This window comes from Glossina fuscipes, unplaced genomic scaffold (assembly GCF_014805625.2).
Source record: "Glossina fuscipes isolate IAEA_lab_2018 unplaced genomic scaffold, Yale_Gfus_2 27, whole genome shotgun sequence".
Classification (NCBI taxonomy): Eukaryota; Metazoa; Arthropoda; class Insecta; order Diptera; family Glossinidae; genus Glossina; species Glossina fuscipes.
The window spans coordinates 9495582-9520642 of NW_023998422.1; the positions used below are offsets into that span (position 1 = coordinate 9495582).

A 25061-nucleotide genomic window follows, 5' to 3' on the forward strand; every position below is an offset into this window, starting at 1 on the left:
ATAGCAAGTACAGGTTCATATATAAATATATATATGCATCTATATATACATATCCATATATATATAAATGTGGACGTTTATACACATTTATATGTAAGTGTGTGTATGGCGATATTTTTTAAGAGAAACAAAAATGAAAAAAAAGGCAAAAAGGCATGGGCTGATACAATAGACCATTAGTACCGTTACCACACTACCACTACATCATAAAGGTGGTGAGCACTAAGCACTCCAAACCTGTTGACCCAATTTTAATGCGTCCGTACGTCCGTCTGTTGCGCTGTTATCGTAACGTATGCCAGCAATGCAAAATGAAAAAAAAACTGATGACGACAACAGCAACGACTAACTGACTGACTAACTGACAAAGCGACCACTTTGCTGCAAAACCAATTCGGTTGTTGTGGTGAATTGCGATGCCCATAAGTGTGGTGATAGTTATACTACTATACTAGATAGAACAAATCTACCATACACATACGGTAATGATTAAGCACACAATCATAAGCGAGTGAACAAACAGCTGCTGCCACACCATGGCCATCAGCATTCCAGAGTTCAGTTGTACTTCCAAACGCTAACCACTAACTACAGAAGCCCTGCATAAGTTACGGGCAAAAACGCGTTTCTTTTCTCTTATTTTTTTGTTTGTTTTACATTTTTGTTCTTACGTTGTGTTGTGTAAGTGAAACCATTATTCTTTAGATGCACATATATATATATATATATATATATATGCGCACGTATATGGACCAAAATAAACAACAACAAAGAATTTATTGGATATATTGAATATTACATATTAATAAAATAAGTGAGTAGTGTACGGTGAAAATTGTTTGTTTTAAATTAATTATAAGAATTAGAAATTACATCAGGAGAAAAAGAGCAACGGAAATCACTTGCAAAGTTTTTATTTATTTCTTCCTTTTTTTTTTTTTTTTTGCTTTAAGTAAAAATTATCAGTGTTTTTCTATCTTATTTGCATGGCATTTGTCTATATAATGGACATAACCTACCACATTTGCAAAGTACTCTATTAAAAATGAATTTTAGATATTCTCTCTCTCTTCTTAAACATTTGTAATTCAGTATAAGTGCAGCGGACAAAAGCAAAACTAAAAGCAATAACAACTTGAAAAAAAAAAAAAATTAACAATAAAATATTTGATGCAGAGTAAAATTAGGTCAAACGAAACAAAAGTTACTCAACCCCTTCCTCTCCAATACTCTCGAAAAAGAAAAATTTAAATACTCTCCCATATGTATATATATATATATATACACGCATATATATAAACACTCATAACAAACACCTACAAGGGAGAGGTAAATAAATAAAGTACGAGAGAGGGAACGAAAGGAAAAATTTAAAAATCAAGAGAGATAGAACTTAAAAAAAAAAAGAGCATAATTGAATACATCTTGTACTTGATGTAAACAAACCAACCAACAACAGCAACAATTACATAGTTGACAAATATGCAAGTGCAAGCATGCAATGCATTCATTCAATAGTTTCAGAGAGAATAAGTGCTTGTTTTCATTTTTCTTCTTCTTCTTCTTCTTTTTTTTTTTTTTATACAGTAACTTAGATTTTCGTACATGTTTTTGTTTGTGTCCGGGCATATATGTGTTGCAAAGGGGAACAAGTTCACAAACATAGTATATAATAATAAAGGCATTGCTTGTATTTATATGCATAATGGTTGTTTGCATGTATGTTGACATTTAAAACTAAGCAGAAAAAGAAGAAAAAAAAAAAAACTTTCGCAATCTTTTGAATACACACATTGCGAGACGTACGTTTACGTACGTACGTACGTATTGTAAGTGGTTGGTTGTGGATATAAATATAAATATCAAAGTTTGCCAACTGCAACTTGAAAAATATTCTCAGGTTTTTATATTCTTTACTCATTTCCTTTAAACGCTCTCCTATGGCTCTCATTATATTCCGTTTATTTGTTTTATGCTCTTCGTTTATAATAAATTCACCACTAGCAAGAAGAATACTAATAAACAATGCTATTTAATTTGGCCGTAATAAGTGCGCACATTTATAGCAAGCACAAATACTGTTGCTGCTTGCTGATTTAAGTAATTTGCTCTATTTTTTATGTTTCTTTTTTTTTTTTTTGTTTTTTTATTCATTTTCTACTGTTGTCGTCGTCGTCGTCGTCGTCTGACATCTCACTTACCGGCTCAGTGACTAAACGTCTTTATGGTTGACTGATACTTTGTTAGTCCATATGGTTGGACTAATTAACTAATATGCATGCATATATATAAACGTATGCATGTGTTCGTTTAGCAGCAATCTTAGCAGTCGCATACTACAGAGCAAGTTCGCAATTTCGCAATACATGCAGCTTTATGAAATCATCGGCGCAAAGCGTTAGCGTTCATTTTTCTTCTTTTATTTCTCTGCTGTTGTGTTTCTTCATTTTTTCTACTTACATATATGAGGGAATGTGTGAATGTAGAGCGAGCTTTGGCATTGATGCCAGCGTGTTGTACAATTTCTTTGGGTAGGGAGGGGGAGGGGGATAGGGAGAGAAATTCCTGTTCCACTTTCTATGTTTGGGAACATACGAACGCATATGCATTTGTATATATATATTGTGTATTGATGTGCGTGTGCGTATATATGTATAGCTTCTTCAATATGCCTCCGTGCGCCTTTGTGTGTATAATCAAAGTGTGTCACAGCGTGGAAAGTGGTTTTATGCACATGTTCGGGCAGCGCACATTGGCTTTATTCAAGTTTGTTTTGATTTTTGCCGCGTACTTTCCTATGAAATGAGAAATTCGGGTTCATTCATTCATTATGGAGGACAGTGAGGGCGATTTGCTATAAAAAGAAAATATAAATAAATAAAAAAGACCGCAATACGATAGTATTGTGTGGACATTATTGAAAATCCGGTTGTTTTTCTCTTTACTTTTTATTTGTGTTCTTAGCGCGACGTGTGTTGTGTTGTGTTTATCGATACATATATATATATATGTATATGCATATATGTATATATTTACGATGTAAAAGTGATATTCACCTATTTTTAGTGCTGCTCTTCTTGTGCGCTCGTTTTAACGTTTATGAGACACACAAACGGTTAAAGCAGCAGACTGGTGCTGTTGAAACTTTAAACAGGTCACGGCAAAGCTACAAAATGCGCTTAATTGTCAAAGTATTTCATTTTTTGTATGTGACGACAGGCAGTAGCTATATTTTTACATACTATTAGTTGTTTATTTGCCTGTTCGTCTGATCTTCGTTTCAAGTTTATTAACCTCTCATTAATAATATAGAGCAGTTAGTTAAATGTGTTTTTGATAGTTTTTTTGTATATTGATGTTTGTGTGGGAAATTGTGAGCGGAAAGAATAAAAGAATAAATAAATGAGTATGTGAATAAGATTCTACTGAGAGAAACGAAAGGAATGCCAAAAATTTCGTTTTATTAGCAAAAGCATTTCGAATCGATTCGTTAATGTAAAATAATCCCTATTTGACATTAGATGACCTGAAAAATAATAAACTTTATGCAGAAATAATTGATTAATCCCAAAATTGCATAATAGCGAATGATTATTGCATTTTTCAAGGTTTAAATGAAGGGTTTGAGTCATTATTCATCGGTGAAACGCTCTTAGACATAATTAATTTCAACTTCCGATCTGAAAGTATTTATTAACATTCCTTGTTTTAATTTACATATGGAAAATGCAGTCAATAAAACTAGTGGTACAAGAGGGTGGTACATTAAGCTTTGGCGGATGCATGCAAAACCCAGAAGAAGTTGATACGGAGGCGCCTTTTATTATGCCGATCGATTCAGCAAGTGATTCTAAGTTTGTCTGTTCGCCTTGTTTTCGTTTGTTCAAACTATACGACAAAATTTTGAGATATGTTGATGGAATTTGGTACACATGACCGGTTCGGATCGCATCACTTTTCGATCACGTTCCACGTTATACAAATAACTGTATTAAACAAAGTGGCGTATGGCATTTAATAGTGGACCTTGTGGCTGACTATAGCGTTTTCCTCTGTTTCATTATATTTTTTACCAAGAAAATTTGAAGGAACAGATCTCTCTTATAGTAAGTGTCTGGTGCCCAGTGCCTGGTTATTTAAATTTTTATTGAATACGTTTAAGAGTAGTCTTTGGCATTCATTTACGCAACCTTCTATGAGACCCTCATGGTCATCTTACCACCTTACGAATACACACTTGAAATTATCAATTGAGTTTATCTCCAAAAGCGTGGATTCCTTTTAGAGTTGATGTTGATATTAAAATTGCTTAACGAATCAAGACAACTCACTGACTTTATTAAATAAAATTAACTTTATTGTTCTCTGTTGAATTTGCAGATAGCTTAAAATGATTAAACTTAATCAGCATAGACACAAGTGATTTCATGTTTTATGCATTAATGTTAATTTTGTTAACGGGTCCGGTGAATAAATTCAAGGCTAGCCATTGCATATCGAAATATTTTATATTTTTTTTTTTTTTTTTTTTTTTTTTGGATCATATCTCGGGCTTCCATGCGTACAGTTAGTTGCAGGCTTTCAGTTCATAAGCAAAGGATTGCACATGCCTACGACGAATTCCCTCCTTTTTTTTTTTTTTTTCTTTTATGTGTTTCTTGCAAACGTAAAAATGCTTTTAATTTTTTCCTTCTTTTTAATTTTATCGTACTTTTCGTTAGTATTATAGTTTTAGAATTTGAAGTTCGTTTTTCGGAGTTCACTTTTACGTAAATAAGTAAACAAATTGAATGCATTTAATGAATCTCAAGTTTCTTTTATAGGACAGTACAAATTAGTTCGGTCCAGTTTTGGTAAAAGAGATTGTAATTAATTCTGTAGGATATAGAATGAAACTGTGATTTCTTCACACTGTTCACAGAGCACCCTCTTTAAGCCACTGTATAAATGAGCAGAATAAAACGTACACAACATAGTTTCATGAAGCTTTGAATAGATGTGGTTTTGTGCCAAAAAAAGAAATATGAAATTTTCCGCATAAAGTCAAAAGAAAACGCGGCTATATCCTTACGAGCGAAGAATTGTGCATGGGCTATAACATCCAAAGCTTAAATAAACTGAAAATCCTAATAGGACTGAATACCGTTGGCGGTTCCCTTTCCAACTAAATGAAACCATTCCTAAGAAGCACTACGTCCCAATAATTGATGCAACAGCTCCTCCAAATGGGCGCACTGTACCAAAAGTCAAGATATCGTGAGATTAGACTATCAAGAAATTCGGTTCCACATAACAAAATTCGCCCACGAAATGTTTGTAGTTCTAACCTAGAAAGTCCTATCCTCCTTGTTGGTATCAGCAGATGTAACTTTTTTCGGGTAGCCGAAAAACCAAGACATTTATCGACATGGAATTGGACAATTACCTGAAAGATGGAGAAAAGTCACAGGTAACGATGGACAATACGTTGAAGAAAACACATTGTACCAATTTCGCTGAATGTTACAAAAGAAGCCCTCAAAACTTATTCGTACACATAACAGCCGCTTTCAAATTATACGATTTCTCTTTTATACGTAAGCAGAGTACTTTCTAATATAAAGCACTTTTAAAAAGTTACCATAAAATATTGAAGGCTCATGTAAGTGTGATGTACGGCCAGGTTTGGATTTCAAAATTCGGGAACTGTTTTACTTCAAATAATAGCGGCGGATAAGGTTCAGCGGTTAGACTATTTTCCGATTACTATAGAAACGAATAAACGCCTGGAATTCGACAGATAAAAGTTATATTATATGTGGATGATTTTCATAAAAGAGAAGGACAACAACAAAAGTCAACAACTAAAAGTATAATATTCAAGCGGAGCCGGCCATTTCGCCTAATAAAATTCCTCATCTATTTTCGTATTGAAATATCAAAAATTTTACTTTGTAAAAGTTTGCTTTTGATGGAAGCCTTCGAGTGTATGAGAGAATTGTGAGGCAAAGTTAATGAGTTTAATTTAATATCATTGCCACATGAATAGCCGAATAGGTAAAAACCGTGATTATCAAGTCACTGTTCGCGATTTCATATCTCAAGTGAGATGGAGTTTTCTTTGATCGTAGCTACAGCGAGTACAGAGGAAAAGAGCTACAGAGTAAAGGCATAAGTACTTATCGACTGCGCACACACTGCACTCGGTTTCGATCACCACTTTCCTATTCCTTCCGCTTTCCTCCCCTTCTTTCTAAGCGTCACCGTGTTACACGAACAGGCAGCAACCTCTGAGTGATTAGTTATAGCAAAAAACAAGTAAGAAAGTTATATTCGGCGAGGGGTCGAATCTCGCACACCACTCCCACCATGCTTTTCGCATTCTATTCTAGACGTTCTTTTATTTGACACCCATATCGCCGGAGTTGTTAGGAAAAACTTAATCGCTGTGTCTACCATATCCATTTTAAAATTAAATCATTTTAAGGCAGATAAGGCAGATACCTTCGTTTGAGAAGAGTACAAAATAAATCTAAACATTATACCTTGTTTGCCTTATGATAAACGGGTATAAAGTCTGAAAAAAATGATAAAAATAAAATTTAATTATTTGTAACTTTTTGTGGGCATGGTCGATTGGTTCTATTCTAGGACCTAAAGAGTAGAGTATTACATCAAGTAAATGTGGAAAATTTCAGCTTTCTAAAAATTTTTGTTAAAAAAAACTGACTTGCGTCTTGACAGATATTACACTCCATTCCGGGCTTCGTCTTCCAATGTTTCTATCAAATGTGAAGTCGATATTTTTCATTTTTGCGACCAGGAGAATGCAAACCACACACATCGTACACATTCGCACAGACAGACAGACGCGGCTAAATCAACTCAGAATTTCACGTTGACCATATATATATATATATATATATATATATGCTTTATAGTATACTTCCATCTTAGAGTGGTGGGTGATACGTGGTACGTGTTCCAAATTTCCCAAAGTTATTTTCGACGTCAACTTACTATTACGGATGATATTCATCTCAGAATATTAACAATTGGACATTTTATGCATACAAAGACTAATTTTTCGTGAGACGACTCATATGGTGTGCAATGCAAAGAATAGACCAACGTAGTCTATATTTACTACGGTCAATTTCTATGTGAAATCACTATTACTAACGAATTATCATAAAATATTAAATACTAAACTATTTTGCCATATGAATGCTGACTTTCGGTAAGGAAGGATTCAATAATTTTCAACATTCATTTAAATGCTCAAAAATACTATTCCTAAACACTTTTTGCTTAACAATTTTGAAAAGTTCAAGTTTCTTTTGTAAATGCGACGTCATATGAGAAATGGTGGTATTAGTTTTCATTAGGTTTTGTTTATGTCAGAATGCCCTAACAATTTGCCATATCTGTGTTGAACACAAGAACACGTCGACAGGTATGCGAAAGTTAGACGGACAGACAAGCTTAGGTCGATTCGGGAAATGATTCGAAATCGATCTGTGTGCTAAAGGTGGGTCTCTTTCTAATGTCCTTCTGATAGTTATATACATCTGTATAAATTTAATAGTACCGCTACCATTAGTGATTTGGGGTATAAAGAATTGGTACAAAATTTTCTATGACCACAACGTACGGGCATTTGTACAGGCGTTAATACGTTGAGCTGTCGTTCCGTGGATTATTATTCACTAAATCACTGAGCTACAGTCAAATCCGGAAAGAAACATAATGCAAAGTTTATAGTCCAGATCAGAGCTTTGCAATCTTCACTCTCCTAAGCGTGACAGGAAAAAAAACGTTCTTTTTCTTTCCTTCTTAGGCGTTTAGCTTGTTTTAAAGGTAGTTCCATGCAGATTCACGTGATATAGATGAAGATCGTCGGAATTTCTTGGTTTAGGTGCGCTAGCATCTTAAATTTGTTCATTTTTCCATAGCTGGTATATGTTAAGATACCGAATTTTAAAAATTTGGGAACCATAGTTCTGGAAAGCCGAATTTTGAATCCGCTTAGCTTGTTGGAAAGATATTTCCATATAGATTTGCATGACGTAAGCAAACGCGACATTTTCTACTTTGGTCGCGCCAGAATTTCGATTTAAGTGTTTTTTCATAGCCGTTGTTTGCCAATATACACAAACTTCAAAAAATTGTCAAAAATAGTTCCCGACAGAACATTTGAATTTTTTTTGCTCGTTCGACATTTAGTTCCGTACAGATTCACGTGATACAGGGAAATACCCATGAGTTTTTCTAGTTCGTTCGCTCTTGAGTTCAAAATTTCAGTGGTTTTCCGTACCCATTTTTTGTCAACTAACCAAATTTCAAAAAATTCCTAAAAATAGTTCGCATAAACAGAATTTGGATTTGTTTGCTTGTTTGAGAAGTATTTTCATATAGACTCGTGAGATATCCACATAAATATTTTACCTTTTCTCATATGGGCGGAGTAGACTTCCGAATCCAACTATAACTTATTTCTGAAAATTAAACAGAGCCTTGTTAAGGAGTTTATAGAGCTCTGTTAAGCGGGATGGTAGGTGTCCTCGCTAGTTAAATTCGAATTTAGCTTCACACCCTTAATGCAAGTCCCATCTTAGACTTCGAATATTAGCACTGCATACATGTTAAGCTTTTTTTCTGTTTATGTTAGGCTGACTCAGGGCGTTTTTGAATAATTGTCAGTTAATAAAATGATTACAAAAGAAATGTGGGCTGAAAATGCTTTCTTGAACCTTTTACCCTTTATCCCTTACGTAAGGCATGAGTAAGACTAACTGACATAAATGAATTCAAAAATTAATAAAATTCTTGGCGATTTTTAAGTATTAGTTCCAAGTAGTTCACAGCAAGGATTTGCCTCAAAGGGTGTATAATTGTTTATATCCTGTATCACTTGTGCAACATCCCGAAAAACTTTTAATACACCCACGTTTTAGTATCTCGATCGATACTGAATTCCTCTCTGAATTGATTTAAGCCTTTCGGTCCGTCTGTCTGTCTCGTTGACGTGTTTTTGGGCCAAGGATGATCGCTACTGGAAGTTTGATTTCAGATCGGCTACATTTTTCGACCCATTTCCAGCCGTGGCCCACTATAGCATTTTTTGTTTTAACCCGTCTTGTATTAGAAGTTTTTACTTATTACAAACTATAAAAATTTATCGATTTTTAAGGAAGCATTAACTATAGCTACATCCACTGTTGATTTGTCGATAATCATGCGTGCGCACTCTCTCTGACCATTGTCGCTAATGGATGAAAGTTAACGTAGGAGGAGGACAAAGAGATATCAATAGGAAATTCTCTGGAAATAGTCTTTCCTTGTAATTTCGTAATCGCTTTTAATCATTCTTAATAATTTTTAGCCAACTACTGTAGTCGCTCTTCAATTCTCAAACTAATATAAAGTTTCTGCCTGAAATACACTGCCAATAGATGGATTTGGAAATAGATATGAAATAGTGAAACCCCTTAAGCGCGTGTGCACTGCGCAACTGCGCAAGTATTGATGCCTTTTCTATAACTTTTGCGGTTGCGTTTACGGGCTGCTGTTGCATCTATTCTTAAAAGATGCTAAATGACTTTAAGAAATTACAAGAACTCCTTGCTTTTAATATCAAAGAGCAGGTTATCATCTTCTGTACCCATGACTACAGCAACATTGGCCCAACTATTTTGCCAATGCTCAATAAAGGCATAGATTCCTCGATATTATAAAGCGAGATTCCATACTCGATATTGAAGACATAAAGTTATTTCCAATTTTTCCAAAGATTGGGCCATACACTAAGGCCCAACTTGTCACGTTTTCATCTCTAAGCTTTCTCGAGAAATGATATAAAACGAAATTGTTATCTCATTGTATTCATTTGATAGTATAACTGCTATAGAAATCAGAGTTAATTACAAAATTTTGTCTTATAGTTTCAGTATAAAACAATGCCCTCTGTCTGAATGGTTGGATGAATTTATAAAAAATTTGATGTCTTTTGGATAGTTCTGTTCATGTAAAATACATGTAAAAACATTGTGGTGGTTCAAAAGCGTTCGACCTTGAGTCAAAATACGTCCACGCATCAAATTCCATCAAAATATCTCAATAATTGCTTCCTGTAGGTTGGGCGCAAGGAAACAAGACGCACGGTACGTACACACAAGCCTTAATCGAGTCAGCAACTGATTTTAGAGTTGCTTTCTAAACATTTTAATAACGGGTGAGTCTATCTCAAGTCCTACTAGGCGTTGCATAAAGTTGCATAAAGTTGATGTACCCACAACTGCTGCAGAGTGCAATAATGAAAGATGGCAAATGAATTTCTTCAGCGTACCAGAAAGCACGTGCCACGTGAAAATGGCGAAATGTAGTTAGTTCACTTGAAGTATTGCCCATCGTTAGTTATACATTTTTCCCACTTGTCTGACTTGGTCTGTTGCTCTTTTGAGCCTACGTCTCTCCTTACGTCTACGCAAGAAATGAAGCGTTTCCCATCTAGTGCGTATCGCATTGATACAAACAAGTGGCAATCGGAAGGACATAATCAGCTTTTTAACCAGCGACAAGCATTTCCCAATTAAGTGTTTTCAATGTATCGCGTCCTTGTTTTGCTTTACGAATTGGATGAGCGAACCTCATGTAAAAAGATAATCTTGTGTTGACTTTGGCAAACACCGATCAAAGTGATTAATTGTTGTTGGTATCGATTACTATCAATCCTTTCGTCAAACTATAACAACGAATAGACAGACTATGCTCTCCCGGTTCCATTAAACACAGAATATCTTGTTCCAGTCAAAGCAATTCTATCTCGGAGTCAATGTGGATGGTACGCGTAGATCTACCCACGAACTTTACGCTTCCGAATTTTAAAATAGACCCATTTTCAGGGCTTCCTGGCTTATGGACAAATTTCGGTTACGTATTTCTAGTAAATAAAATTTATTTGAAAAGTTTTTAAAATTGTAATTTTGGTTTTTTTTTTTTTTTCCATTGAGTTTATGTTATTCATTAGTAAGTTTAAATGAACCTTTGCACTGTATGGTGTAACCAAATGCTCTTTTTACAATTCTCTTAGACACGATTCTTCATCTCAGCTATATATGAAACTTGCTAATTTTTTTAAGTCGGCAGAACTTCTGCTTACACCTTGCTATTTAACTAAATTATTACCTTACGCGTCAAACGTTCGACCAGTAAGAATGCGCGAAGCTCCTGTTAAAAGCGGCAATATACTGTTTTAAAATGCTACGCCGGATGCGTTTTCCAAAGTCCTCGGTCCCGTCCTCTTCATTGCAAAAAAAATGATACCCATATTATAGCGAGTGATGTCTGAAGCCACTGCTTTTTTTTTTTCTCCTAATATGACCAATCACTCATGGAATTATGCCTCCTGGACGTGTAATGTAGTGACAGCCAGAAGGAATTGAGGAGAGAGCAAGATGTACTCAGGTGGTGGCCGCAGCCTGGTCAATGTGCGGCCAATTGGCAAGTGTTAATCGTTCACCAACTAAACATTCACTCCACCTATGGCCAAAGCAAACTCCACTGAGATGTGAACCCCGTTACCGTTGACTTGTTAACTATGCTATGTAAATTGCATGTTTTGCGCACCTTCCCTGGATTGAGAGAATACATTTTTTTTTCGCCAAATTCCTAACGAATCAGTGCGTGTGGGGGCCAGATTTGAAAAATATGTCAGTTGAGGTAGTAATTCGAACTTTGTTGTACTCATTTGGAAAACGACTTTCTCGTGTTCCAATTTTTAGGGGCAATAACGCTTACGCTGCTTGTAATATGTCTAGACAGTCAGTTATTCCTTGCAAGTTGACTTTTCGATTATGGGAAATAATTTTTGTACTATCTGGTGTAAACGACACATTTAGGCCAGCGCAGAATTCAGCTTCCCGAGTGTCTATGCTCGTACGATGTAGTTTAAAATCACCAAAGTACCGGCAAGTTATTGTTTTTAGTGTAGAAAAGTTTCCATAGCACTGTCTGGCCTGGGATCTGGACTTTCTCATTGCTTTCGAAGTGAAAAAAGGAAGCGTTGGTGAAACCACTAAGTAACTAAGCGAGTGAAATGATACGGCATTTTGACGAGCGTCCTTCGAGAACGATAAACGTAAATGATCTATGCGTCAGTCACGAGAATTATGTGCCGGCTATTATTTATTCAAAAAATATAGGCCCCAGCAGTGAGCATAGTGCCGGTTAATCTCAAATGTTATTGTTTATATGTATAAACCGACTGAAGGAAACGACGATGTAATACTTTTTAGACGATCTGATATTTGAACGATTTCGTATGATTTAAATAATCAACCACTGATGACCTTGCAAAGTTGGGTTAGAGTTCATGGTAAATGATTGATTTCGTCTTAAATAAAAAAAAAAAATTTCTCCGTCGCAAATTTATTTATTTTCCTCTTTGGCGATCTTTCGACTCTCACTCCTTAGATGTGTATAGAGTGTAGGGGCGTTGTCAAATTTGTGAAAGAAAAAACATAATAATAATTGATTAATGATTTGTTTCAAAATATTTAACAATTCGCACAAACATTTTTCAAACCTGTTTCGTTTCGAGTGCTTTTAGAAAAGAATCTTTAGATGGTTCCACGCATGCATGTATTGTGCGTATGTATACACTCAAGTGTGAAATATCTTGTATATCGATATCTATATGCACATGAATGTGATTACTTGGTATAAAAGCATGTATATGTGTTTATATATATATATATATATATATACGTGAAATTTTAAATCTATATATTGCCCCACTTCTACTACTTACTCTTGGCATATGTATGTTGGCATGAATGCATGTCATGCATGTTCGCACATTGAAACAATATTTGTGTTGCACTGCGTTAGTTGGTTAGTTAGTCAGTTAGTTAGTTAGTGTGCATCATATATATATATATATATATATATATATGTGTGTATATTAGTAGATTTCGTAGAGAGCTGTAAATTAGGTCTATTTTTCTCAAGTGGTTTACACAAGTGAACCCTATTTTTAGTACTATAGAGCGTAAACGAAATGTTTAGGGTGATAATAACGATGATGATTGTGATGATGATGATGATGATGACGATGATGATAATAATAATAATAATGATAATAGCGATGATGATGGCGGTGATTATGATGATGATGATGATTGTAATCCCATACATATACCGCATGTATGACATACATATTTACATTAGTATGAGTACAATTTGAACACCTTCACACACATTTTTTACCGGATTGTATGCATATTTGTACACACTTTCATACATATATATATATATATATATATGTATACGTATGTATATATATATATATGCATATATAGCGCGCGCTAGAAAACGCAATTTCAGGGCTGCCTCGCAACAGACTCTTCATACATAGGCAAGCATGTGCAAGCGCACATCTATATATGCATGCGAGACAATATGATGTTTCGCTTGTCGTATTTAGTTTATCATAAACATGTGATGACGTATATAAGATTTTATATATACGCAGCTAAGCAGGTAAATATAGTCGCGATGCACATGCCATCCCTAATAACATGGTTCACTAAGTTGTTTTCGTCGGTTCAACTTTACCATATAAAAGAGACGTCTTTATGAGTTTTACATTTTTTTTCTTTCGTTTTCATGTTTTTACTGGTTTAGCTGCTGCTCAGTTAATGTTTGCTATTTGATGGATCTACGCGGGCATATATATAAATGTATGCGATTTCATTTCAGTAGCTATATTAGTGTCTATATAATGACCTAGTTGGCCTGAAAAACTTGACCTAATGACTTGGTTAAGATGAGCTTTACATATATATGAAAAGAAACACGCACACTCCCTTTCTCTCACACTCTCTCTCTCTCTCTCTCTCTTTCTTTCTTTCTTTCTTTCTTTCTCTTTCTCTCTATCGCACCATCTCCCTTTTCGTCTTCTCAGGGTTACAAGCACTCTAAATATTTTTTTTTACTTTTTATTATTATTATTATTTATATTAAAATAAACTCACAATATCAAAAGAGTTTGCTTTCAATGCCTTTGCAAAGAGAAAAAAAATAAATACAAATTAAAGAAAAAAAATTAATAAATAAACACAATTCCCTTACTTTATTCAAGACAAACAGCTTTAAAATTAAAACAGAAAAAATGGCCATTTTTTCTATTTTCTACTACTTGCTCCACTTATAACAAAATTATGCTTTGCTCTACATGTACATGCTTATGTGTATGTGCATATGTATGTTTGCGTTTATCGTTGCCCTCATTCCTAGCAAACATATTATGTCTTATTTCTGTTGTTTATAGGAGTATATATGTGTGTGTGTGTGTATGTGTATGTGTGTGTGTGTGTTTATTGCTTCTTTTTCTTACTTCCACGACCGCACATTTATATGATATGTGGATGAAATACCTCAGTACACTTAGTTGTTTAACCTGAAATCATCATTTCGTTTGTTACGCGTAGGTGGTAGCTTAAGTGTTAGATAATAACTCATCTCATGTTAACTCAGTTAATGCTTTATGTTATTACATCTATATCTAAATTTGTATGGGGGCCTTAAGAGTTCATTATTATATCAAATAAACTTTTTGCCATTTCTTAGGTCTTTAGGGATTCTTTTTTAACTAATATTATAAAGTTTGAAGGTCATAGATTTTCACTGAGTTACATCGCTTTGGTAAAACGTAAGAACATTATTATGAACGAAATTTTGTGTGAAAAGCCTTTTTTTCATACGAAGAACGTAAAGCAATTGCTTTGCGTTTATGTTGATGATACGATAAGTGCCACTATTACTAAAGCAAATGCTTTTTTATTACCCCTACCAGAGTCAAAGCGGTACGTTAATTTCTTTTAAACGTTTCACAAGGATGTAAAAATATGTTTCATGCAAGCTCCATAATCGTTTTGAATATGTTTGGTCATCGACTTCTTGTCGCTATATACAATTCATAAATTCATGTACAACTTACATGAAATATTTATAAAGCAATGATTAACTTTTAAAAAAGTGACTTTCATTTACTTAAGCATCGAGAAAAACCGAAGCTTCACAGTAAACAAAAACGCTGTACTCGAGCAAACCAGACCGATCAGTAAATACTCTGCGTCGTTTCGAAATGACTTTTTTAAAACAATGACTTGATAAAAACAATAATATGATCATCTTTCTATAATGTATTAAGCCCCAGCTTTTTCTGCATTCGTTCCGATCAAGCAACATTGCCCTCGAAGCATGTGCACGCCATAGTTTGACAAGAGTATTAAATATCGCAAAAATAGGAAAAATTAACTTTTCAAAAAAAATTTATAAAAATCGTTTCTGCTTACGATTATTTCGCCTGCTCTGCTGCAACGCATAGATTCAATAACCGCAACCATCAATGTTGCTGCAGGTACCTTCAGTTGATAAAATCCTCATCGCTTGTCAATAGTACATATTTATATAAATTTGTCAACTCCAAAAGAAAAATGTCCATATATTCCTCGCAGGTTTCTTTCAATGGCTCTGAGTCCTCTCGTGATATGGAAACTTCAAATTTATTTGCTGAAGAATTCCGATGAAATTTTTCAACTGCTGATACCGATTCAACTGTTAACTATATGTATCTGATCACTAGCTCGGTTTCGACTCCTAACTTGGTCACTTCCTAACCTGGTCAAAGCGACGTTTTACATGGTTTGAGGTCTCTAAAATATTGTTATGCGCCGGGGCCTGGTGGCATTCCATCATGTATACTCAAATCATGCTCTGACGAGCTATGTGATCTTATTTCAAAGATTTTTAATCTGTCCTTGAAATCAGATGTTTTCCGTTTGTGTTGTAAGACTGGTTTCCTTAAACCGCTTCACAAATGTGGAAGCAGGCATCACGTCGAGAACTTTAGAGGCATTCCCGAGCTCAGCGTCTTATCTAAATTTTTTGACCGAATTGTTACTCTCAGCATTTACACTTTGCTATCAAATCTTATATTTCTCCATTCCAGAATGGCTTTTTGAAAGGAAGATGAACTGTTACGGATATTTTAGAATTTACTTACTATGTTTTCAAGGGTTTGTCTAGTGGCTCTCGCACGGATGTCGTATGTAGTTGCTTTTAGTAAACCGTTTGCCTTAGTTAACCATAACTTATTGGTATTCAAAACTCCAGGCTTCTGACGTCCCTTTGTACTTAATGAAATGGACAAGTTCTGATCTTCATAACAGATAGTTCAAGGTTCATAGCCTCGGATGAGTTTCCCATGACGTCTAGTATCCTTCAAGGCAGCCACTTGCGATCCCTTTTATTTAGCCATCTGCGCTCAGTGATTAAATCCAACCAAAACTTAATGTACGCTAACGATGTTGAACTGTTTTCTTCCTACTTCTTGGAATCGCAATCGTATCAGCTGAAATAATTAGGTTACATAGTACTCGTTAAACTTTATGATATTAAATCTAACAAAATGCAAGAAGCTTGCTTTCTTAAGAAAGGAGTTATTCAATACTAAGCATTTCATCGATTCACACAAATTGAAAAACGCAGATTCGTTCATCGGTTTAGGGGTTCTATTCGACGAAAGATTACGTTTTAATTTGTGTATTGAGCTCTCTTTAGGTAAAGCTAAGTCCGCACTCGGTTTCATTAAGGGGTGGTCCGAACACACAAAAGGGTTACACATGTGCTTAGTTAGACCAGTACTTGAGTACGCCTCTGTTGGGTTGTCTTCTTCCTATACGCTGCTATGTAGATTCAATTGGATTCGTTCAAAATAAATTCTTGCTGTTTGCCCTTAGGAATTTGTGTCCCTGCCTGCTGTTATTCTTACAATCACTTGAGACAAGTAGCTCTATTCTTGGTATTTTCTTGGTAATTAAGTTAATAAATGATATTAACGATTCGGCCACATTAATTGGTGCAATAAACCTTAATGTGCCCAATCGCTTCTCTAGGCACTTCGCCCTCATTAAGCTTAGTCAAGTTCAGAGTTGTTTGCAGAAACCTAAATGATGTCTATCTCAATATCGGACTCTTTAACGTCTACCAAAACAATAATGCTTAATATGCGCCGTTTGCCTATGTTGCACTTAAACTAACTTACAATCTTAACATCTCACTACGATTCGAAAATTAACTGGTCTTGTGTACTGTTGCCGGTTGCCAAGCTATTGCATGTTTGCAATGGCTTAGGGGTTCCCTTGCAACTTGAATCTTGGACCGCTAGCGGATGTGCCTCTACGCTGGTTGTGTACATGCTCTTTTTTCTTCTCTCTTATTCATTTATCCATGAATTATTATTTAATTTTTTCTTTTCTTTTTTTCTCTTTATATACGTTGTGTTAGCATTTAATAGTAATTAGTGTAAGATTTCCGTCTAAAAATCAATTGAATTCGGCTCTTAATTTATTTTAGCTGAGTAGCATGTGCAAGTAAATAAATAAGTAAATAAATGAAAATAAATAATGCGGATGCGGTGTGTATGACTTGCACATCAAAACACATAGAGGGACACATCGAACAGACAGACGGACAAATAAGCTTAAAACGATTCCGAAGAGCGTTGTCGTCCAAGTTGGTCAACGCTTCACATAAACAACTTGCAATTAAGAAAAATGGTGATTGTAATCATCCAACCATTTCCACAAGGACAAGACAGAATAATAGAGTGCATCCTGTAAATATATAAATTTCTTGATACGAAGCGTCTAGAAATCTTTCAACTTACATTTCGACTTTTCCGAACACCGTTATGATTATAAATTGATAGCGCCTCGATGACAGCAACTTCTGCTGTTTATTGCAAGTAGGCTGGTGTTGAAAATAGAGCACATCGGTCCAAGGCCACATCAGCAATAGACCGTAATCTAAGAATGCTTCTTAAATTTTGCTGTTTCCCTATGTTATGCGTATAATCTGCAGCAGATGCAACGACAATAATTTGGCTATGTCCTTTACGGGTAATCCTAACATACCTTAATAAAAATTGAAACAAGCCACCATGCCCAATCAATATCATAGAATGAAAATTTCGTTCTCTTTCGAATTTCTCTTTAAAATAAACGCTGTACGTAAGGAAGACTTTTGTTTGCTTTTCTTCTATAAATTAAGCGTAGAATTCTGTACTCCTGCCTTCTGACTAAAACTGTGTCCACTATAGAGTTAAAAACTAGAGTTTCTTAGAGCGAACGAGAGAGAGGGAATCGTGGGGCAAATTCTCTTTATCAATGAACTTAATTTCCACACGTGAGTAGCCGAATAGGCAAGAATCGCGATTATCCAAATTAGTGTTCGTGAGTTCAGATCTCAAATGTATTAGAGCTTGCTTTCGTCGCAGCTATAGAGAGTGGTTCGTCGGTCAAGGCATAACACCTGCCGATTAGTCAGACACACACTACGTTGTGGCTACCGCTTCACAATCTTTTTCGCTTTCCTCACTTCTTTCTGCAACAAATTCGAAAAGATTCATTTATTATGGACACATCTGTGTCTACATTGGAAATAGGCTTCGGAAACATTATAAAATATATAGTGACATCAGTGTACTCTTTACGTCCGTTTGCTGAAATCACAGTCTTCATTCTGAACTTTCATTTAATAGGAAATACTTGAACTCAACTCTTTCCCCATCAGTCTCGTTAAGTTAGCTTCAAAATCGTCAGTCGTTCTTATAATTTTTACTTCCATCACCACAGATGAGAGACATATACTAGATCTCGAAGCAAGCTTCATAAAGTATATTTTTCACATTTAATGTCAAAATCTCTATTAATTTGAGTGCGTCCATCTGTCCGTGTGTTCATCTATATAATGTATGTGCTAAGTATTCCGCTGGTCGTTAAACTGAATACATCGGCTATAAATTTCGCTAAATATTTGGAAGTCCTTCCAGACACGACGGTAGTAAAAATGGACTGAATGCTTTAAAGACTGCATCCAATGTTACTCAGAACTCAGAAGATTTCTTTTTTAAAATTTGCTTTACCACAACTGCACAAAAATGGGAAAAATTAGTAAAGCGCATCCTGCATTTTTTTTGTTTTATTTTTTGGATTTTTCCTTTTTAAATTAAAAATGGTGGACGCCGGCCGACGTATGCATGGCATGTCCTCCTCGATGTCCATGAACTCAGAAATAAGAGAACAAGAGTTAACCAATTACACCAATTAAGCTTGAAAGGGTGAAGAAGAAAAAATTGGCGGAAGAAACGCAAAGCTAGTGCTGCCAAAACGTGGTTCGGTAATTAGACGTAAGTTTCAAGTCGGTTCCGTTATAAGGCAGATGACACGAATTTAATGATTAACTAAGCAATCATTCCCGGTATTTATTCTTGATTTATTTTTTTTTTTTACAGAATGCAAAGTAAGCTTTAATTTTCTTGGCGCTTGCCCAACATAAGATCATTCATCATTCGCCTTAAGTGATGGCCTCAAGTCGCTGGTGATCTAAAGTTTGCTTAAATAGCATTTTTTTGCGTTGCTTTAAAAGTTTTGCAAAACACGTTAAATTTCGCAACAGACTATTAATAATGATTTTTGGAAAACCACAGTACAAGTGCGCTTCACTCATTTGGCTACGTTGGCGACGAAAAACCAAAAAAAAAAAAAAAAAAAATCGTCTAATGCCAAAAAAAGAAAAAAAATAACACATTAGATGAAAAACTGAAATTCTTTAAACCCATAGAAAAGTATGCCTACCAGTCAGTTAGTGTTTGTGTTATTGTCGTTGTTGTTGCACATATATATATATATATATATATATGCCAGTCACATTGACTGACTAACCAACAAGTTACTTCATTCAACTTTGCCATAACATTTGGTTAGACAAGTGCACAAACACACGCATACCTATATATGCATACCTATGCGCACAGGCAAAGTGTTAAGAAATACAAAAACAAACTAGTTTATGGCTTTAGGATAGATTGATGGAGTCTTAAGTTAACGTAAGCAGATCTATTAGCCAAATGCTAACTAAATCAAGCATGCGTGTAGTTCATAGAGTTTTTTTTTCCCCCCTCCCCCTGTCTATGTTTAAGTGTCACTGTAAAAACGTATGTCTCTTTACTTAAGCCGTTGAATGCTTTGCTTTTTCATTTTAAGAAATCCAATGAAAATATAGAGTGAACTGAAAATTGAGACCATTTATGTATGCTTGACTCTGCGCGCGAGCGCGCACTTGTTAATATGTGTGTGTGTTTATTTATATTGCCCAAGTGCGCATATGGATGATGGCCGTAATCAGAACGCAACCATTGCTTTGGCAGCTAGTTATTGCAGAATCAATGGTTTGGCATTCAGGTTACTAAAAAAAGAGAATTTGTTGCCGTCGTTTTGCTGTTGTTGTTGCAGTTGTCAGCTTTTTTCACAATCTACAGAATCGCTTTCAGTTTTTTTTTTCTTCTTTTGTTTAACTTGTCTATGGATTTAATTGCGTTTCTTTTAGTTTTTATTGTTTTTTTTGTTTTTTTTTTCTTTAATAATTTTAGCAATATGACCGATACTATGAGCTCAGCCGGTAGCTTGGAAATGTCCTTAAAGGATAATGGATTGATCGTAGACATGTCACCGACCGCCAGTATATTGCATCATAACACTTTAGCCTCTCATGCTCAGGCTTTGCGTAGTCTTAAAGTGGATCATTGTTCGGCCGAGGAACATTCGCCAACGGATAGCGGGGGGCGAGAAAAGACGCTTACACCTACGCCGGTAACCGCCAATATAAGTATATCGCCAACAAATTTATCGACAACAGGGTCGACAACGCCATCTGTTACCACATTCCGTTGTGAACGATGTGAGAATTTCGAGACGACATCACGAGCATCTTTACTTCTTCATGTTGTACAATGTTTGTCAAATGCCCCGCGACTTAAGGCAGAAGATAACGAACCTGAAAACTTACAAACGCCAGCTACAACCGTTTCGCCGATGGAGGCACGTCAGAATTTGGTTACCGTTACACCGCCAACGGGCGTAGTAACGGCTGTGGCGAACGGTAGTGCCAATAGTTCGGCGGCAACTTCCTCTTCATCGTCGAGCGGCTCCCGTAAAGTATTTGAATGCGACGTTTGCAATATGAAGTTTTCGAATGGCGCGAACATGAGACGACACAAAATGCGTCATACTGGTGTAAAGCCTTACGAATGCCGTGTCTGCCAAAAGAGGTGATTTTTTTCAACTTTCTCTTTATCCATTGTTAAGCTCGTTAACATTCATTTCATTTTGTTTTGTCTGTTTTGAAAATTTCAGATTCTTTCGCAAAGACCACTTGGCTGAGCATTTCACTACGCACACCAAGACATTACCGTATCATTGTCCGATATGTAATCGTGGTTTTCAACGACAAATTGCAATGCGTGCCCATTTTCAAAATGAACATGTGGGACAGCATGATCTCGTTAAAACTTGCCCATTATGTAGTTATCGAGCAGGCTCAATGAAATCTCTGCGAATACATTTTTTCAATAGGTATAAAGCAACTTTTCGAAAATCATATATGATTTTTAATTTTTTTTTTTTTTTTTTTTTTACAAAATTTTAGACATGGTATTGATTTGGATAATCCTGGACCGGCTGGCTCATCTACTTTATTGCTTGCCTTAGAGTCACAGGCATCGCAGGTGGCTGCAGCCGCGGCTGCTGCAGGTTTTGTACCAGCTGGTCTAAACGCTGTTGCGGCCGCCGCTGCTGCTGCCGCTGCCAATCCAGGTGCTGCTATTGTATCGGCTGCTAGTAATATGCCTAATCAAAGCGATAGTGGGGAATCGTTACGATCGGTTGAGAATGCGACACCGCCTATGCACTTCCTTACGCCACATGTGGAGATCTCTACACTGCCCGACAATGGCATGTCGGACAACGCCATGTTCAATGTAACGCATAATTCCAATTTTAGCGATTCTCTTGTTTCTGTTGTTAACTCATTGTCCTGTTCATCCTTCTCTCGTTCTCGTACGACCGTTGACAATGTGCTCTTATGCGTTTTGCGTGCCTTTGCTTTGCAGGGTCATACTAACAACAACCACAACAACACCAATCATAACAATATGAATGGTAGCAGTACACCAACTATGGCATTGGATGTCACCAAGGAACGTGATACTGTAATGCAATCGCCAGTACCGTTAACTATGACTGTAGCCCCTCAAGAGCATCCATTAGATTGTAATGCCAAATCATTGCCTTCAAGTACCAGTAATGGAACCGTCTGTGGCGCCATGAGTTCAACAATATCGCCAAAAACCCATCACCATGAAAATCACATAACACCCTCCATTAGTCTAATACCAATTAAACAGGCAAGTATATATCAGAAAATAGACACGCACACAAATGCACCTAGTAGTTTCGCTTTCAATCGATAGACAGCTATTAGAAAAAGTCTTGCAAAGATACCTATTAAGAAGGAAGCCTCATGTAAATATGGGTTAAAAATGCTGACGAAATTATATAAGAAAATTATAGGTAGTATTACTAATCGCAATACAGATCCGCAAAATAAAAGGAAAATTATCAATTATCAATAGGCGTTGTTAAAAGATCGGTTTAAGTGGCAAGCATGTTAAACCATGATTCGATTTATGTGAACGGGTTAGAGGAGTCTAAATTAAATACACACACATGACGTTGCCTTTGGATTTTTTCTCCTTAATGTTAAGCACTAAAGTCCCCTTTCAATTTCAGCAGGAACCGCCCAGTGAAGACATGAGTAGCGAAACAATGCGAAGTTTAACAAAAACCAATTCATGCGGTGAGTCCATGAACGGTGGCGACAGCAGCGAATCAGAATTCTCGACGCCAAATTCTCGGTTAACATCGCTAATTAAGGTAAAGATCTTTAAAATTTAGATGAGAAGTCTAAGAAAACCCTTTCATCTTAGGTTTCACCTTTGAAATCTTTGCTAAGAGAAGACCTTAAACGGCGTATTTGCGCTAAAGCTAATAATCGGATAACCCGCAACGCGAATGCAGCTTTAGAGAATAATAATGTCATACAGAGTTCGTTAACACCAGCGAATGGAGCAGCGATGAGTGCCACTTCGACATCGACACCGATTTGTAATGGCACTATTACTTCAACCGGCCAAGAAGGAGAGACGGGCTCTCTAAATCGTAAACAAATACTGACATGCCTCTTTTGCGGCATTGAATTTCCCGATGAAACTTTATATTTTTTGCATAAGGGTTGCCATTGCGAAAGCAATCCCTGGAAATGCAATATATGCGGTGAGCAGTGCAATAATGTTTATGAATTCAATTCGCATCTGCTAAGTAAAAGTCATCAATAGCAACCAATAGTAATAACAAATGAAAATTTGGATAATGTCGTTAATATCGTCAACGGTAAATATGTACAGAAATGAAATAAGGGTAAGCATTAGGGGGAAAGAAAAAATAGAAAGAATAAGAAAAGCATAATGGAAAAAGGGGATAAAAGCAATACTTAAGCATAGCGAACAAAGCATAAAATTAAAAAGCAAATACTTTTTAACAACAACAACAAAATTGGAGTGTGATAGTTAGTCGTTTAGTTTGTAAAACAATAATAATAATAATAATAATAACAACAACAATGAACATTTTTAAATGAAATTTAAGATTATTAAGTGTTTTTTTTTTATTTGTTTTAGCTCGAGAAGAAATATATATAAAAAAAAAAAAAAAACATAAGTTAACATTTCATTTGTTAACAACAAATTTATTGACTAATGCACTTTTTAACCCTTAGGAAAATTCGTCTTTTTTTTGCAGTTATTAACAAAAAAAAGTACAATAATATAAATTACTAAGGAAAGGAGTAAAGAGCATTACGAAATGCTGGTGGGAAAAAATATAAAAAGTGAGAGAGAAAAAAAAAAGGAAGAAAATTGAGGTTAGGTATTGTTAGCAAAAATTATATACGTATAAACGAATGTGTTGATTATTATTAAAGAAACTAATCATTAAGATAGAATAATGATAAGCAAACTTACGATAAATTCAGGTTAGTTTTAATTGAAAAAAGCTAAGGAGAGAAACTTAAAAAGATAACCAATTTGTTATCCTTGCCTTGCTGTAGTAATCATAAATTTGATGTAATTTTACATTCTTGTATTAATATCCTGCCAATTACGTCCCAGTGTAACACAGTCCCTGAAAAATACTTTACCAAATCTTTTGCCAAACACGACTTGATTTGAATATAACTTTCTAAACCTTTTGATCTAATTGTTGTTTCGATATTTTGAACACTATTTTTTATTGGATTACTTTTAGTAATTCTTCGTTAGTTAGAATTCAAATCAAAAATAGCTCGGGACTGTTTAAAATCTGCTGATTCTCTTGAATTCAAAATTAAGAATATACCTTTTAATGGATAAAATTATCTTATTATCCTTTATAGGCACTATTTTTGCCCTGCTATAAAGATTGTTTGTCGCTAATTATTAATTTTATTTATTTTCAAATCTAATTCTCTGCATTCTTTTTATCACTTCGTGTTTTTAGCTTGTGAGGTCCTTCTTTTGGAATAATTCAGGTGTTGGTCTTTTGCCCTTAAGATAAAATACCTAATTATTGACATAGTAACACAGGATCAAGTTTATGTACTTGCTTTTGAAGGTCAATGGCATTACAGTCAAATGCCTTTAATAGACTTCTACATATGAGAGAAAAGTTGCTCATAATTACTGGGCCGCCAATATGTAGGTTGACAACAAGAGGCATGGGCGGACAGCCAAACTTAAAATCATTTCCTAAATTGATCGGTATAATAAAATATGGGTTTATCTCAGGTCCTTCTGGGTGCTGCATAAATCGGCACAAATTTAATACACCCTTGTACTACAAGTGATGTAGAGCTTAAAAAATTAAATTCAAATCTAGCAAAAATTTCTTAAAGCATTCCTTGTGACTTCGTTTCCAAAAAAAAAAAAAAAAAAAAAAAAAATAGAAATATTAATAATTATTGTTTTGAGGCTGATTACGTCCCCTTTCTATACACCTTTCCTGGTAAAATGTTCTTATGTTCTTTCTTATCGCAGTAGACATTTGAAACGAAGTTTTAAAGTTTAAGATGAAGATTTATGGCAA

The 25061-nt window shown here is 35.3% G+C and overlaps 1 protein-coding gene across 9 annotated transcripts in view; it reads left to right on the plus strand.

The window, feature by feature from the left end:
- The window catches only part of LOC119635668 (DNA-binding protein Ikaros), a 30238-nt gene extending 6641 nt beyond the window's left edge, over positions 1-23597 (plus strand). For 4 of the 9 annotated variants that reach the window (XM_038030601.1, XM_038030596.1, XM_038030597.1 and 1 more), the window contains 5 exons: positions 20477-21154; positions 21240-21458; positions 21532-22288; positions 22674-22817; positions 22871-23597. In XM_038030601.1, coding sequence (XP_037886529.1) covers positions 20481-21154; positions 21240-21458; positions 21532-22288; positions 22674-22817; positions 22871-23278 — 2202 coding nt within the window. In that variant the 5' untranslated portion in view covers positions 20477-20480 and the 3' untranslated portion in view covers positions 23279-23597. Of the gene's footprint in view, positions 1-785; positions 815-9958; positions 10143-20476; positions 21155-21239; positions 21459-21531; positions 22289-22673; positions 22818-22870 lie in introns of those variants that run through there. The other 5 variants (XM_038030604.1, XM_038030600.1, XM_038030599.1 and 2 more) reach the window with 5 other exon arrangements.
- Positions 23598-25061: the final 1464 nt, after the last annotated feature.